Source organism: Loa loa (assembly GCF_000183805.2).
Source record: "Loa loa unplaced genomic scaffold supercont3.171, whole genome shotgun sequence".
Classification (NCBI taxonomy): domain Eukaryota; kingdom Metazoa; phylum Nematoda; class Chromadorea; order Rhabditida; family Onchocercidae; genus Loa; species Loa loa.
In genome coordinates, this window is record NW_018108351.1 from 25,868 (window position 1) to 41,669 (window position 15,802).

Consider the following 15,802-nt stretch of genomic DNA (forward strand, 5'->3'; position numbering starts at 1 on the left):
ATATATATATATATATATATATATATATATATATATATATATATATATATATATATATATATATATATAAACATATAATTTCTGCTCTACAATCTTCATATGAGGTCTAACCGGCAGTTGATCATCGCTAACGCAAATCCAACAATTCGCTATTTATCACTTGTCATGTAGCTTCGACCTAACAAATAATTGAAGAGTTGACGGTTCTTTGTATGAGCGATATAGTGATGATCATATAGCACTTACGGCTAGTTTGTTAACTGTAAAACAAAAACTGTAAGAAAGTAAGATAAAAGAAATTCGAGTATCGAGTAAACTTGACTTTCTGTGTTGCATGTTCTTGATCGTTTAAAGAGTCATTTTAAAAATCCATCCATTCAGGAAGATTCGTTTCTACCCAAGGTTGATACACAGAAAACAGTTCTGACATGGATTGAAACTGGTCTTACTTCGGAATTTACTGAAATTCGAATCAGAACACTGCAAGGATGTCTATTCCTGCTACAAGCAGTTGGTTTTGATGAGTTAAAGAATGTATTTCTTTTTTTGGAGTCATTTCTGATGAATGATCCGCAAAGGAGGTAAAAAATTTGATTATTGCTTGCACAATCTAGGAATTAAACCTTTTAAAGATTGATCCTGTCCTGTTGCCTTGGCTAATGTCGCTACGATAATTATTCTTTTAATTTTTCACTTATTGTTGATGGGTTTTTGAATGAAGTAAAGAAGGAGACACACCGTAGAATCAACACAGGATCAGCTTTTATCAATCAATACTGGTGATAGAATTAGGTTTCGTCGTAAGATTGATGAAATTCGAACTGTGCATTTTTGAAGTGATTGCGGACTATACGAATATGAAACGATATTGTGGACTGTAAGATTTTTCTTTTTCGACAACCCCACTTATTCTTCAGACAATTCACGGACTGCATTTATCAATGTAAGTTACAATAAGCGTATGGTAATCCTTTTTTTATGAACTTTATGAGTTAGTAGCACGTAGAGAACTACTAAAATTTGTTGCATCCTGTATTTGTATTCGTAGTGCTGTCCTTTAAAGCTGATCAAATATATCTTCAGATGATTTGTGAAAGATTTTTCGCACTTGCAACTCCTGGTTGGTTGATGAACTTAATATCTGTGGGTATTGAAAAACTAATCGTTGGTTCTCGAATATATGTGCTCACTTTCAGTCGTGTTGCCGTTCGTCAGTTCATATTCCTGTTTCTTTTATGGATTTATTGATCTAGTTTCCAAATTAGGAATTCTCTGAAATGATCACTTTCTTGGTTTACTTCATATAAAAATACTTAAACTACTTTACTATTGCTTTTAGAGGCGCTGGAAAATTATTTTTATGCACCACAAAAATTTTTATATGCACTTCGTATCTTCATTGCATGCTTGTATCGAGGCTTAGAAGAAGGAAAAGTACAACATTTGGGCACTCAGCCGTATGATCCACGTATTCATCTTATGGAACAACATGCTATGATATTTAGGATGTGAGTCTCCAAACTATGGTTGTTTTATGGTGGATGATTCGCTGTGCAAAAACCTAAAGCTATTAATTGGTTGAATTCTTACATCGTAAAAGTTAACGCCTGTTTTACAAAATTATTTGCTTCTAGAGTTTTTTGAGATCTTTTTTTTAGTTGATGAATTTCAGCACAATTCTGGTTCCTATTTTTTAGACTTGCGGAAGGTGCCGAAGATGATGCGTCACAATTAATGAAAGTATTACCGTATTTATTAATAGATTCGTTGAATCAAAGTGAACTTATAAACAGCATTCTGAAAGAACTAATCCACCGATATACAGGTCTCCCTCATCCACGCTCTGCGGCCATCTTTAGAATTATTCATTGTGTGAGTCATATTCCTCTTTTCTGATACATGAGTACTGCTTTTTATGACGAAATTGAATGATGAAAGATTTTTTTTATTTAAATTCATTCTATTTTGAAATTTCAGTTAGACTTTGACTTGAATTTTTTTAATTTTTCTAATGAATTATAAATTTTGCAGTGGTTTATCGTGCTGCATAGCCGTGAAACTGAGAATGTTGTATTGGAATGGACTCTAAATGGTTTAGACTCTTTTAAGTATGTAGCCGACCCTACACTATTCCGATTTTACGTCAGTGCATTTCTGTGTTCATCATCACCAAATCCGCGCATCGCTAATTTGTAATTATTCTCTTAACTTCATTGCTTCATTCTTTGCAGTTATATCTTTTTTACCTTCTTGAGTGGGTTAAATTTCATCGTATCTTTGCATTTTTTTTTCTTTTTTTTACATGATGAAATATTGCCGGAAACTTAGGACCAAATGAGGAAGTGCTCATAGTTTTTTTGAATATATACATAGCAGTTTGCTGAAGAGGGAAAAGCGTGTATAAGTTTGTGCTTTAATTCCGCAGAAATTTTCTGAACAGTTCGGCCAGGAATTTTCTTAAATGTAAAAATTTCATGCACCTCAAGTAGCAATATTTCTGAAATTTCATTTGCAGAAAAACATCATTTAGAGGTTCATTGTAGATTTTATCTTGTCATTGGACGCACATCAAATTTAGCTTGGATCGATGACTTCCTGTTCGAATTTTCAGTGCGATCTTTGCTTTTACGGGTTTGTTTGCTTTTTTAGTATTTTTTTTCTTTAATTTTCAATACTTTTTTTTAGTAGTAACACTACTTCAAATTATTAACAGTTTTTGCAGTTTGTAGTACTTCAGCTAGCTTTCATGCTGTTTTTTCTGTATTTTGAAGTTTGGTATAAGAGTTCCAAGTTTCGGAAACCGGTTTCTTAAGCAACTGTCAGTTCATGTGAAGAATTGTTCATTGAGGTATTACTAACTTTGCTTTAGTTTCGAAGCAAATGTTTTTTTTTTTTTTCATAATTATCCTTACAGATGAAGAAGGATGCAAGAAATGGATTAAAAGTGTCAATGGAGAAGTTTGTATTGAACGGAAAAACATGCCGAGACCCAAGAAGAATAGCTTCTTTTCCACGGCTGTAATTCATTTTGCCTGGATATTTGAGCTTCAGGTTTGGATCTTTGATATGTAATTCTGAATACTGATTTTATACCGACAAGGAAGAAGGCGTTTATGGTGACATAATTTTGTTAATCCGAATTTGCACCTCTAAGATATCTTACCAAGCTACAATGCTTCATTTCATGAATATTCTCTCTTTTACGAATCCATCATGTAACTAATTCCATGCATTGTGAATTTACAATATACCGTTTAGTATGTTTTGTACTGTGACTTGATTGTGGTTAGCTTTCCTTACCTTACTTTTTTCCGACACTTTTTAATGACAGACATATCGACTTGTGACACGTTGTTATATTGTTTTATTATCACGAATTGCGGATGCACTCATTGTACAATATTCTAATAAAAACTGATTTGTATAAAATAAGCAAATGTGTGGGACTTTCTTTGCAAATATTGAAAGTGCGACAAAATTTATTAAATAATATCGCAACAATGACCAAAATGAGAGTGTGTCACCCAGAATGACGCAAGCCTAAGTCTCCATATTGTCTATCTACCTTTTGCAACAAGTGCTGTGCTTACTATTCCATTGTTGCTTAATTGCTTCATTGCTCATTTCTACGATTTCAAGGTGTATGCCTCGAGAATAGGCATGAGGGTCCCTTACATTATTTTGTACTTACAGGATATGCCGTTTAAGGAATGTTTAAGAAAGTTTCTTCCAGCACGCGCTTCTGCGTGTTGGAAGGGAATCGAGAGAGGAGCTTCGACATTTGGACAACATTATTTCGATGCGTTGAAGGAGGTTACGTCGGTCCTGAGTAACTTTGGCCAAACAGATAAGGCACGGATTTCAATATAAGTGACGCGTGAATGAATGACTTGATGACGACACACTTTGCAGAAGGGTTAGGGGAAGTGAAGATACAAATGATTATCGGTGATAAGCCCACAAATTGAAATAATCATGTCGAGGTAGTAAGTATACAGTATATAGTATACACTCCCAGTATACATGTACAATGGAGAATTCCACTGGCCGTTTGTCCAGGTAACGAATGATCATTACTTGAGGTAGTAACGGTGTTCAACTGCCCGAGAAATTCAAGAATTATTGTGAGAAGTCTGGGAGGACCCGAAATATGAATCATGTGCTCCCCAGTTTAGTTGATTTTTGATGTCTTACAATCTTACGAAGTAATGGGAGAGAAAAGTTTAAGGTGGGTGGGGGTAAGTGGTTGATCGTCGGCCGCGTGATAACGTTTGCAGCAGTTGGCAGGAGGAAGCGTTATTGATTGTACCGGCTGGCCGGTTGTTGTTAAAGCCTTCGGGATGGGAGTAAAGTGTTGTTGTATCACTGCCGACGACGACATAGGCGAAACTGGGTGTACGTTGTGACAGACATACATCCACACGGATGGGAAGAGAGGGAGGGGGACATTAGTAAACGTCCCAACATACTGAGTTTGACAGAGACATATACACTCTTTCACGCACGCTATCTCTTTAGAAGGTTTAATATAGGTTCATTCTTTGTGATACGTAACTTTGGGACGTAATCACTGCAGTCTTGGAGGTTTTGTTGGTCGTGAAACGTTCGACGACTTTAAATGGCACAGCGTAAGTTTGTTTTTAGCAGAATTCATGACTTTTATCCAGTAGCAAATAATAACAGTATAGAATTTTAAGGGAAAATTTGTTGGTTTTGTTGTAAAAGCAATGTTCAGGGAGGATGAAGTAGGGATGAATGTCAGTCGTAGTCTTTGTACTGTAGGAGCTGCGTCATATTACAGTTCTGCCCATTAGTTCATTTTTTATTTCTAATTCACCATACTCATGGCATGCTTCCTGACCTTATTCATGCAACTGCAGCATTGAACGATGTCTGAAAGTTATTGGTTTGGTCCCCTGCGATAGTACATTTCCATGATGACTCATAATGGCAGCTGCAAATATTTGAATCATATCACTATGTTGTCCAACGTGTTTCTTTGATATGTTGAAGTGGACATAACTGTTAGGCTACGTTAGTCTTTTTGTTGGTATTTGACGGTCATTATTTAAAAAAAATAAAGGAAATATTTGATATCAGTCAGTAGCACTTTTTAAATGCATGCTAACAGTTCGAGACATGCCAAGTTGCTTTACATATTTTGTTTTCGTATGATATACATTTCCGTGCTTTGTCGAGTTTTGTTTGTTGACAGAACACTAAGACGGACTCAGACTACTTGTTGAAAAAATTGGGCTTTATACTACGAGACATTAGCCGCAGAACCCTTGAAACCTCTTAATATAAAAGCTATGTGACTGGAAAGGAATAGAGGAAAAAAAAAGGATAGAGATGTATTCGAGTTCGGAAGTATTATATAATTGTCCTTATGTAAATTCGAATTTTACACCATCATAAGTACTCTGAAGTTCTAAGTTTACTTAATCTTATCCATTTATCCGTCAGAGAGGTTTTTTTTTTCTCATTCATTTCCTTATTTTATAGCCCTGCAATATCTTAAGTAGCTGAGATCGAAATATTTTTTTTTAATGTGTCTTTAATTATATTGCGGATGGAAATACTTCCAGTACTAACATTATTTCGTGACGGAGTCTTTCCTGGAATAATCTTTTCTTGGTAAGTAATTATATTTTACATCTCACAATAATTCAATATCCGACCTACATATTTTAGGCCGAAAAGTTCCTGAAGGTGAACTCTGTGCGGTATGTTCAGATCTCGCAACAGGTTATCACTACGGTGTGGCAAGCTGCAATGGATGGTTAGTGTTTCTGTATTGTTTTTGTTGGAAATTTTACCTGCAGGATTTTTGCGATTTTTTTGGTGATGTTTGAATAGAGTATGTTTTTTACGCATACGTAGCTTACCTTTACTTTGGTTACATAGCAGAAGCTAAACAATAAAACGTTTCTATGTCTTTTTTTTTTTTAAATATGTGTACTTCCGTGTACTTCAGCAAAACATTCTTTCGTCGTACCATTGTATCAGAGCATACGTTTGTTTGCCAATACCAGGGTAACTGTGATGTCAACAAAAGTAAGTTATTATATGTGTAAGAGAATGAAGTTGTACTTTCTGTTGTACTATACAGAATATTTGTTAATAGCTTCTCTTAAAGAAATGTTATCAATTCTTTTTCTTTTTTTTGTTTTTCTTTGTTACTCATGCATTACAGTTTCTGACAGCAAGATTTTCTTAAAGATTTGCTGATTAATGTTAATTCTGTAGACATTCGCTGTGCCTGTCGACATTGCCGCTTCAACAAATGCGTTGCTGTAGGAATGGATGCCAAAGGTTTGTCGTTCATTTTAGCACTTATTGTTAAATGTATTTAGTTATGTGATTTTACTAGATTATGGCATATTTGGTATAATCATGTGAGAGGTGCTTCAGTACAAATATAAGCAGCGTTTCCTTCTTTCTCTTTAGTTACTAAAATCCTTTTTTTTAGCGATCCAGAATGATCGCGACCGTATCGGGCCAACCAAGAAAATGAAAATGAGTAACCAAAATTCTGAAGATGATTGTGCAATTCATATTCGTTCAGCAGAAGAAAGGGTAAAGCATACTTATGTTTTATTATTGATGTTGCATCTTTTGATTAGTATTCTTCACGTATTGGTGTGATCAGTTACCAAGAGGATTGTAAAAATTAATTGTTTTTGTAGCTGATAGAACGTTTGTTGGCGATTGAAAAACTGTGCATGAGGTTACGGCAATGTGTGCTTCCTGAAATCAGTGGACTTAAAGAAGCCGTTTGTGAACCCTCACTTGTTAACGAAGTGAATAACCTCAAAATAGATGTTAGTTTTTACAATAGTTTAGTCAGGATTCCGTATGATTTTGACTTTCACAATGGTTAAATGTTTTTTTTAGGATTCAGTGATTTGTTGTTTGTTGCTTCAAAATAGTTGTTCATACTATTTATAGCACTCTTTTCCTTATTCAGCCATATACAAACGCGAAGGAATTGTACATTGCAACACTAAAAGACATACAAATGTGGAATAAACGAGAAATGCGAGTGGGTCTAGAATGGGCAAAAACCTTTGATTTATTCAGTCAGCTGTCTTTGGATGATCGAGTAAATTCATTTTTTTGGCTTTCCATGATTATTTTCATTGTTACTAACGTTTTATGGGTGGTATTTTAACTTGTTTTGCAGGGAAGAACAAAAACAAAGTCAAATTTTGTGAATCATGTAGTTACTTCAGATTGCACTGATAAAGAATTTTGGATTTACTTTCAATCTTTTAAATCGAAATTATTATGCACCTGACCACGGTGTGGATAAATTGGTATTGCCTAATGGTGCCTACATTCGACGTCAAGTTCAAAATGAAGTAAAGTTGCCTGGTTGTAGGTTGGTTTGCAATACAAGTTTGATTCCATTTTGTTTAACCCCATATTGTTTGTTTGTTCATCTATGAATGCTTGGTATTATTTTTTCTTAACAAATTTTGGACTTCTGAAGGATTTCTTATATTGCATCATAGGTCAATTTACCACCGACAGATGGATGAGATTATGATTCCATTCAGACAGTTGAAAATCACCATGCCCGAATTCGCGCTGTTCAAAGCTAGCGTCTTCTTTAACCCGGGTTTGTTTCATTAATTTATTGCTATGCACTGCTGACATACTTCAGATACTTTCATACATCATTTGTTTTAATTTTCAGATGCAATTAACCTTTCGCCTATAGCAAAATCCCAAATTTATGCCGAAAGATCAAAGTATTTGTCAGCACTGTTTTATTTGATAACTTCGAAATGTGGAATAACTATGGGTGCACAAAAGTACGGCAGTTTGCTTATGATGGCCTCTTCAGTACAGGTAAGTATTTCCCAGAGGTAACTAGGTGGCCGTTGTCATTTTAACGGGAGATACATGTGCTGATTAAAATTTTTATTCGTTTTAGAACATAATTGCTCAAAACGAGGAAAATATGCAGGTTATGGATTTCTTTGAAGAGAACTGGAAAATGGATAATTTTGTTAAAGAGGTATGTTTGAAAGATCCATGAATTACCGATATTGAGAAGATTGAGATGTGTGTACATTTATACCTGTTTATTCGAGTTTTTGGCGGTGTATTTCTGTCTAATTTCTATTTTTTTTTTAACGTGTTATTATATTTGTTGATTTTACACACCGATTTTCAAATGTTTATATATTAATATTTGTTCAATAAATGACCTGCCCGTTAATGCCATAGAACTTCCTTTAGGAAGATTGTACTTGTTTTTTTTTTTTTTGTCCTTTCATTTAGAGCTACTAGAATTATGATAGCCGTGCCATACACATTATTCTCTCATAAGTTTGGCATAGATATGTACTTGTTTCTTGAATGTGATTGTTTGTTTTTTGTTGCTTACTAAATTATTTGATTTTTTACGGTGATATGCTAATATGTGTAGGAATTAATCAGGAATTTTCGGTGAATTTCGTATCTCTCTTTTTCCTTGCTTTCTTAGTCATGCCTTGTACTGAGTGAAATGCCAAGGATGTAGATTTTCGGAGATCTCGTCATCTGGTAAATGGACAAAACTAAAATGATTTGTAAATATGAAAGCGTAAAAGAAAATAAATATGGTATATGCCACCAAATGTAGTAATAGCAGCATAATAAAGTTCTGCTTCCATTTTACTGAAAACATCCATTTAACTTTTTGTATACATTGTTTCTGTGGGTTGGCTTTCTTTATACTGCACATAGCAAGTGTAATGGTAGAGATAGGATCGATTTATGTAGATGGCTGATGTTGGTTGTTATTGTATTTCGTTTCTGGTGTTTGTTTGTGGGGGGGGGGGGGGGACATGTGATAAGAATATTTTCTGGAGAATAAAATTTGGATGTATGTGGAAAGATGAGTGGGGTTTCCTAACTAAACAGGTCGATACCAATCGCAGTTGCATACTGTTAAGTAAGCAGTTGGCAAGGTGTGAAAGATAGTGGAATTACGATAGAGCACTCATCTGACAGTTCTGTTTCTTTTTTTCTTTTGATTCAAAAATCACACGGGATGAAAACTGTTCTTTTTCTGAATTATGTGACAAATGTGGTGATTGAAGGAATGTTGGAAGTTTGATGCATCGAGTCTAGTTTTGCCACTTGTTAGTAGTTCTAATGGAAGGTTTGGAGATGCCTGGCTTCCTCTCTTTTATTGTGCTTTAAGGACATGTCTAATTCATTGGCAGATGGTATTCTGTATAGTTCGAGGGAATGCAGAAAAAAGAGATTCCAACTATACCTATTTTAATAAAACGCCAAAAGGATGCAACCAAGTACAGGATGAAGACTAGTTTGATTAAAATACAATTGAAATGAAATGGTAGAGAACGACATGACTTATTGGGTTGGATAGATCACTGGGACACCTACGATATATCTTTCTTCAGAAGACTGGACTTTGTCAAGAAGGCTGATATTATGGTATTTCTTCAGAAGGTCGGTATTCAACCCTGTCTCTATGCAGTTTTCGCACAATCAATACTGACCTTTATATATTGATATATTGACGGATTGTCTTGGTGTGTAGCCGGATTTGTAAGAAGGAATGATGGTAAATGAAGATAAAAATATAAGTGTAGTGATGTTCGTGGAAAAATTATTGGGTAGGTTGTTGACATCATCACCCACCTTTCCCCTTTTTGTTTTCCTCATTACCTTTGTGTCGAATTTCTTTTTCTTGTAACATTTGTTCTTCTAGTAACGAAAAGTGTGCGTACCGCAAGATTCATCTCATCTTTAACACTGATTTTTGATGTGCTAGGTTCTGGTCTTTGGCTGATCAGTAGCAGTCATTGATTGCACATTTCTTTCGAAGTTTTATTAGTAAGAGTAGCTTATTAGAGACCTTAATTATTCCCTCTATTTCGTGTTATTTAAAATCAGTTTCAAGAGCGCAAGTGAAAATGATTGAAATTTGGCCTTCCTATTTCAGTGTTTGTTTGCCCTTCATTTATTTATTATTATTTACGAATTTATTCAATTCATTCTTGTCCATTTTTGAGTTCGTTAATTGTGATGAGAACGGATGCAAGCTTGTACAGAGACCATTAACACGAAATTTCTTTTCTAGGGTGTAAGTACAACAGACAAGCAAAATTGATCACCAAGTCATCTAAATTATCGGCTAGCTGCGATTTATTCTTTGTGTTCATTCAGCAGCTTCGCAGTAAACGTGACACTCTATTTGCATTATGAACAATCGACTAAAAAATGGTATGATGGACTGGTTTGAAATCGTTAGTAAGGCAGGCGGAGAAGCTGCATGGGTTACACAACAAAAAACCTTCCCAAAAAGGAATGGCAAACGACAAAAGCCGAAAGATTCAAATGAAATTATAGAAATAATTTTGAAAACAGAATCAATTCAGGTTACTTTTCATGGTTGAAGTCCGTAGTGAACTTAGTCACCGTCTCATTGAACTTAACCGTCGGTTCTTAGTAAGTTTTTCTTTCTAAGGTCCATTCATTATTTAGAGAACAGATCAAGTACAGTTTAACTTGTTTACTAGTCCATGGAAAGTGCTGATCTTTGTATGCTAACCCATCCATAAACTATTCAGAGTGTTATAAAAGAGGAGTGTTCAAAACGGAATACTACGATGAAACTGTTATCTGATGAAGCAAGGCTAATATTACGCAGTATAACGCATCAAATGCAGTTGTTAGTTATACGATCAGTTGGGTATGTGATTGCAAAAACAATCAGGGTACGCTATTCTTTGAATTTGATTTTGCAATTCAATATTGGGAGATTAGTATGAGACTTCACCATCATTCTCTTTCGAAGAACGGCAGATAGCGAGTCTGGACTGTGTTATCTACCTAAGGCTTACGTTTCTTATATGGCATCTTTATCAGATGTTATTGATTTGACTATCATGTGATTCGATCAATTTTTTGCTCGTCAATATTAGATGTTTTAGTTTTTTTTTATTTTGGTTTTTTGTTTTAGTTTAGTTTTAGTTTTTTTCTTTTTTTTTTTTTGTATTTTGCAAACAGTTTTGATCTTATTAAAGATAATATATGATGGTGTCTATTTCAATGATGAACAGTTATCGCGAATACAGGAATATTCCGTGGATGATCCCATTATTTTCATGCCAACACACAGGGTATTTATCGGATCTTTTCAAATCTAATTAAAACTTTTTTTAAACTTCATCTTATACTTACCGATTTTCAGAATCCTCCTTCAAGACATCTTTTGCAGAGTTATATGGATTTCTTGATTGTTTCTCTTCTTTGCTTCAATCATAATTTGTCACTACCAGTCGTTGCTACTGGGATGGATTTTATGGCTTCAAAATTTCTGGGTGAAACTTTACGCCGCTGTGGATCCTTCTTTATGAGACGACAGTTTGGAAAGGTTTGCATATCTCAACTCTTCATTTTATATCAGAATATGAAATCTTTGGTTCTTGTTGTGGAGTTCATCAACAAATTAATGATAACTGGTAAACTTATTTTTCGTTTGATTTTTTTAAAGCTATTATACTGTTGTAGGACAAACTGTATTGGTCACTGTTCAGTAGTTATGTGCAAATGCAACTACAGGAAACGGATAATCCGGTTGAATTTTTCTTAGAAGGCACCCGCAGTAGATCAGGCAAAAGTCTTTATCCGAAATTTGGTTTGCTACAAATATGCATGGAACCATTCTTTCAATGTCGTTTATATGATTTGGTTGGTTTTAGCTTCCTTTATGAAAGTGATTTCTAAATTACTATGATTGTGTTTAGTGCCAAATATTCTCCATGGATTGCAAATGTCCGTGTTGTAGTTTTGGAGTTTTTTTCTCTGAAAATCATTTCCTTTAATTAGTTGTTCAGATTGTTGTTCCAGTTACCATCAATTATGATAAGGTTTTGGAAGAATTTCTGTATGCATACGAACTTTTCGGCTTTCCGAAACCACAAGAGACGACAACGGGTAAATTTTACGATTAGAATACCGATCGTCCTTGCAGTGTGCCAAAAGTCATATATTAATTTATAGGGCTTTTCAAATCGCGCGAAATTCTCAACAAACATTTTGGTCATATTTATGTGAATTTTGGTGAACCAATCTCTGTACGAAAATATTTCGAAGGAAGGATAAATCGCTGGCACCCACCTTGGCAGGTATAAATGCGGACATCTTGACACGTTTTCCAAGTGAATGAATACTGTGTTCTGCAGTGAGCTGAACATTCAAAAAGATATTCGGGTGTGACTATGAATGATAATGTTTTAACGTGAAAAAGTGATCTCTCTTTACCTTTAAAATTTATGCAAACATGTGTTATAAAATGATTATCCTTTAATTTATATAGTTTAGGTTAGCTTTATCAGGAGAGTAAGATTGCTTAGGTTTGCTAATTCAGATGTGTCAAGTCTTAACACATTTGGAATTTATCACATCAAATAGCTGTGCACTTTACATACGGTGGTTGTAATTGCTCATTCTGCTAACATTCTGGTGAATCGTTCTCATCATAAGTATCATTTCTATCACTTGCTTTGTAACTTGATCAACATTACATTTTATACAATCCTTACAGACTAGTGTGGGCAATCAATTATCAAATAAGGAAAAAGAAGCAATTAAGGGCTTCGCGCTGCACATAATACACCTACACAATTTAAATAGTACAATAACTATTTGGCCTTACACTTGTGCTATCTTGTTACAGGTATTTTTTAAATTCTTTGTATTCTTCGATTACTTGGTTTTTATTCGCAGGCTGGACTTTCAGTAATTCAGTATACTTCTTGTCCATAGCTAATAAACAGCTTTCATTCAATATTTCACTTGTAGATGAAGAGCACAGGTCATCAGAAGTTGATATTCAATAAGCTACAGAGTTCTTTGGAAGACTTCGTTGCACTGATTACAAAAATGGGACGTCGAATTATGATCAGAAGAAGCATTGCGGATGATTTGAGGTTTCCAGCCTATATCACCGTTATTCATAATACTAGACTAATTAAGTTAAAATAGCTTGTGGTGCAAGTACTAAGCTTCTTATAGACTTCTTTGAACATATATACATAACTAATATTCTGTATTCAAGTGATAACACTTAACCTCTCTGTGCTATTCAATCTTTCTATGCCCATAACATGGAATTAAAGTAAAAAACTTCCTTGCAGATATCATTTGAAATTGCACTCCGATCTGTTCCAGTGTGACACTTTCTTTCCTAATTCACTAATAGAAATGAAGAGATTCAAATGCGTCGAAAATAATGGTTTAAAGAAGAATTATATGGAAGAAATGTTGTGGGAAGTGATCCTGTCATATTATGCTAATCAGGTAAGGTACTACAGCTATGTTAAGAAGGCTGTTTCAAGCGTGTGGAATATGTATATGACACATAAAGGTGAAGGATGATATGCTAATAAAGAAAGTTCCTGGTGCTGCTGGACTCGATTCTTGCCATCGAGAAGTGTATTCTGTTGAATTAAGGATTAGTCCATTAAACATTTGTTCATATTTTGATCAAGTCTTTTATTGGACAATGCGGATTAAGTGTGTTGCTTTGCAGAATAGCTCTCAATTATTTGAATCACAGATTACATCGAAGTTTAGTGTTTTCAAATATTTGTACAGTTATTTCACCATTGGGACTTAGTTTTTCGCAGGTCTGGAATGATGAAATTATAAATAATCAAAATATTTCTTCCAATGGAAATTCCATTGTTTTAGATCAATTTTTAGTCACCAATTAAATAAATTGAATGAGTAAGTTGAACGTAGGAAGAAGGCCATATAAACATTTGTCAGAAATTTTAGTTCTACAGGGCAGTACTACTTATCACAAGAAGTATCGTAAGCTGGAAATCTTTAAATTTGCTTGTTCTCATACTGTACGGCTGCTTGAAACGCAGTTAAAAAAAATTTTTGAATGGTCAAAGAAGTTGAAAGATCGCAATGTTCATTGTGTTGTGATTATGGTGAATGATCTTTTCCAAATTTCGTAGTTTGTTGATGGTTACAGTTACCACACCTTAGATACTTTTTTTGTAGATGATGCATGATTTTGTCGACATAAGCCTGCTGTGCCATGTGTTGTTGTCCATTCAAGTGCTGTCAAGAGCAAGTCACATATTCCGGTACTATTAATGGATTGTTTGTTGGTATTAAGTGGCGAATGAGAAAAAAGTTATGAACGGAAAAATAAAGAAGTCTTCAACCAAGATGGCGATAAATGTTGCCTCCTTATCTACATACTCGACTTCATTCGTATCATTTTTACTTTTCAGGGAAGTTAGGTCATTATTTGTTTACGAATTCGTTTGTTCATTGCAAGAAGAAGAAATCGATAAGTTGTTCGCAAAGAGTCTCAATGCTTTGTTGCGGATTTCAGCTGTTTCACTGAATAATGATCGTGTCATCGTAGAAGAGAAACAGATACTGAAACAGATTGCTTTCTTTATGCAGGTAATATTAACTACAAAAATTAAAACTAAAGGTAGGCTCAGACTTCACCAATTAGTACTTCAACTAATGATGCTGTTGACAATGTGTCTATTATCTGTTAATTTCATTTCCTTTATCCTGTATTGCATTTTACTCCTACTACGCTTTAGGCGTCGCATTTACATTTCCCTCTAAACATTTTCCAAAAATTGTTACAAGCATGTATTTTTTTCAGCCACACATTGCCAGATATTATTGTGTAATGCAGTCTTTGGTACAGTTGGTGGGTACTCAATTCACAAATGAAGTGCTTTTCGAAGAATCGCTACAGCTTGCTGTAAATCTTTTTGCTGGGCAGCAAGGGAACAGCAAGCCCCAGTCAGTCTGTATCACATCGGATGTAACTCGGAATGCATTATCAGCATTTTGTAGGTTGCAGGTTACTTGCAGACGGGTAAGTTTACTACTGAAACAGTCATGAAGGTCGCTTAATAATTTTAAGTTTTTATCCTATTAACCGCCTTATAAGCAAGTTCTTAATATTGATAAGCACGGGAAATTCTAACCGTTTCAAGGACTTGATTGAAGTGTTGCACCGGAACAATTCGTCTGATTCATATATAGATGTTTAAATGCTGGAAGAATTCGCAGATAATAATACAATATCATGGAGAAATGAAAGGGAAATTTTCCAGAGTGAAAGGGAATATGATGTTAATGTTTATCGCGTGCAAAAAATGATGAGACTTCTGGAAAGCATCAGTATGGCCGAACTTCCTTTTGATAACAACTCGTTTGTTTCAAAGATTTAATTAATTTGCGAATAAAAATTTGAAGCATAGCATCAGTGGCTAGCACAGCTGGATATTTTAAGGACTGGAAGTACTTCTTTCTTCTTCTTGTCTATTATTGCCGTTATCTATTTTACACTACCTTGTTTATACAATGAAGTACTTCTTACGTTTCACGTTCCTGTATAATGCGTCAGTTTAGTGATTTCCCGCTTTGTCCCACATTCTGGATCACTGTTCAAAATGAGTAACTTCGGTATTTCTCACACTCCCAGTCAGCATATGTATGGAGTGCTTTCAGCCTGTCTGGATGTTGAACTTATTTTGTACACTGGATTTGATAAATGCTTATTTTGACAGCTGAACTTACATTTATTTGAATACTGATATCGAGCACCAAATCCATTAATCAAGTGAGCAATGTATGACCCCGCAATGTGACGAAGGACGAAGTTTTTCAATCGCCGGTAGAAAAACGACTTAGTCTCCGAGTGGCTCTTCTGTTAGTGAAATGGCCCGTGTCAGAAAATGAGGCAATCAGACAGTATTGCTGCGGTTTACTGGGTTGCGCTGTG

At 34.8% G+C, this 15,802-nt stretch overlaps 3 protein-coding genes across 3 annotated transcripts in view; all 3 read left to right on the forward strand.

The window, feature by feature from the left end:
• Positions 1-3,434, forward strand: part of LOAG_18001 (hypothetical protein) — a gene marked incomplete at its 5' end in the record, with an annotated part of 18,041 nt that extends 14,607 nt beyond the window's left edge. The window contains 8 exons of the mRNA XM_020450671.1: positions 382-581; positions 838-943; positions 1,084-1,210; positions 1,340-1,508; positions 1,698-1,872; positions 2,032-2,192; positions 2,544-2,631; positions 2,915-3,434. Coding sequence (XP_020305622.1) covers positions 382-581; positions 838-943; positions 1,084-1,210; positions 1,340-1,508; positions 1,698-1,872; positions 2,032-2,192; positions 2,544-2,631; positions 2,915-3,022 — 1,134 coding nt within the window. The remainder of the gene's footprint in view (positions 1-381; positions 582-837; positions 944-1,083; positions 1,211-1,339; positions 1,509-1,697; positions 1,873-2,031; positions 2,193-2,543; positions 2,632-2,914) is intronic.
• Positions 3,435-4,478: 1,044 nt separating this feature from the next.
• Positions 4,479-8,625, forward strand: LOAG_00300 (nuclear hormone receptor family member nhr-1). Its single transcript, XM_020445396.1, has 11 exons — positions 4,479-4,628; positions 5,695-5,782; positions 5,978-6,057; positions 6,250-6,315; positions 6,473-6,579; positions 6,690-6,824; positions 6,971-7,105; positions 7,236-7,384; positions 7,518-7,624; positions 7,703-7,857; positions 7,943-8,625. The coding sequence occupies exons 1-11, from the start codon at positions 4,619-4,621 to the stop codon at positions 8,045-8,047; spliced, it is 1,137 nt and encodes a 378-aa protein (XP_020304137.1). The 5' UTR covers positions 4,479-4,618; the 3' UTR covers positions 8,048-8,625.
• A 1,625-nt stretch (positions 8,626-10,250) lies between these two features.
• On the forward strand, positions 10,251-15,248 carry LOAG_18002 (CBR-ACL-7 protein; the record flags this gene model as incomplete). Its single annotated transcript, XM_020450672.1, has 14 exons — positions 10,251-10,403; positions 10,596-10,742; positions 11,052-11,147; positions 11,246-11,401; positions 11,539-11,718; positions 11,865-11,964; positions 12,031-12,155; positions 12,575-12,706; positions 12,832-12,959; positions 13,167-13,329; positions 14,044-14,129; positions 14,280-14,457; positions 14,672-14,890; positions 15,132-15,248. 14 exons carry the CDS (start codon positions 10,251-10,253, stop codon positions 15,246-15,248), a joined length of 1,980 nt encoding a protein of 659 aa, XP_020305623.1.
• Between the last annotated feature and the right edge of the window lie 554 nt (positions 15,249-15,802).

Excerpts from the sequence above, each read along its gene's own strand:
- LOAG_00300 (XM_020445396.1), top strand. Across the intron at positions 6,825-6,970 it reads TGAATAACCTCAAAATAGAT|CCATATACAAACGCGAAGGA; the intron begins GTTAGTTTTTAC and ends TTCCTTATTCAG. Across the intron at positions 7,385-7,517 it reads GTAAAGTTGCCTGGTTGTAG|GTCAATTTACCACCGACAGA; the intron begins GTTGGTTTGCAA and ends ATTGCATCATAG.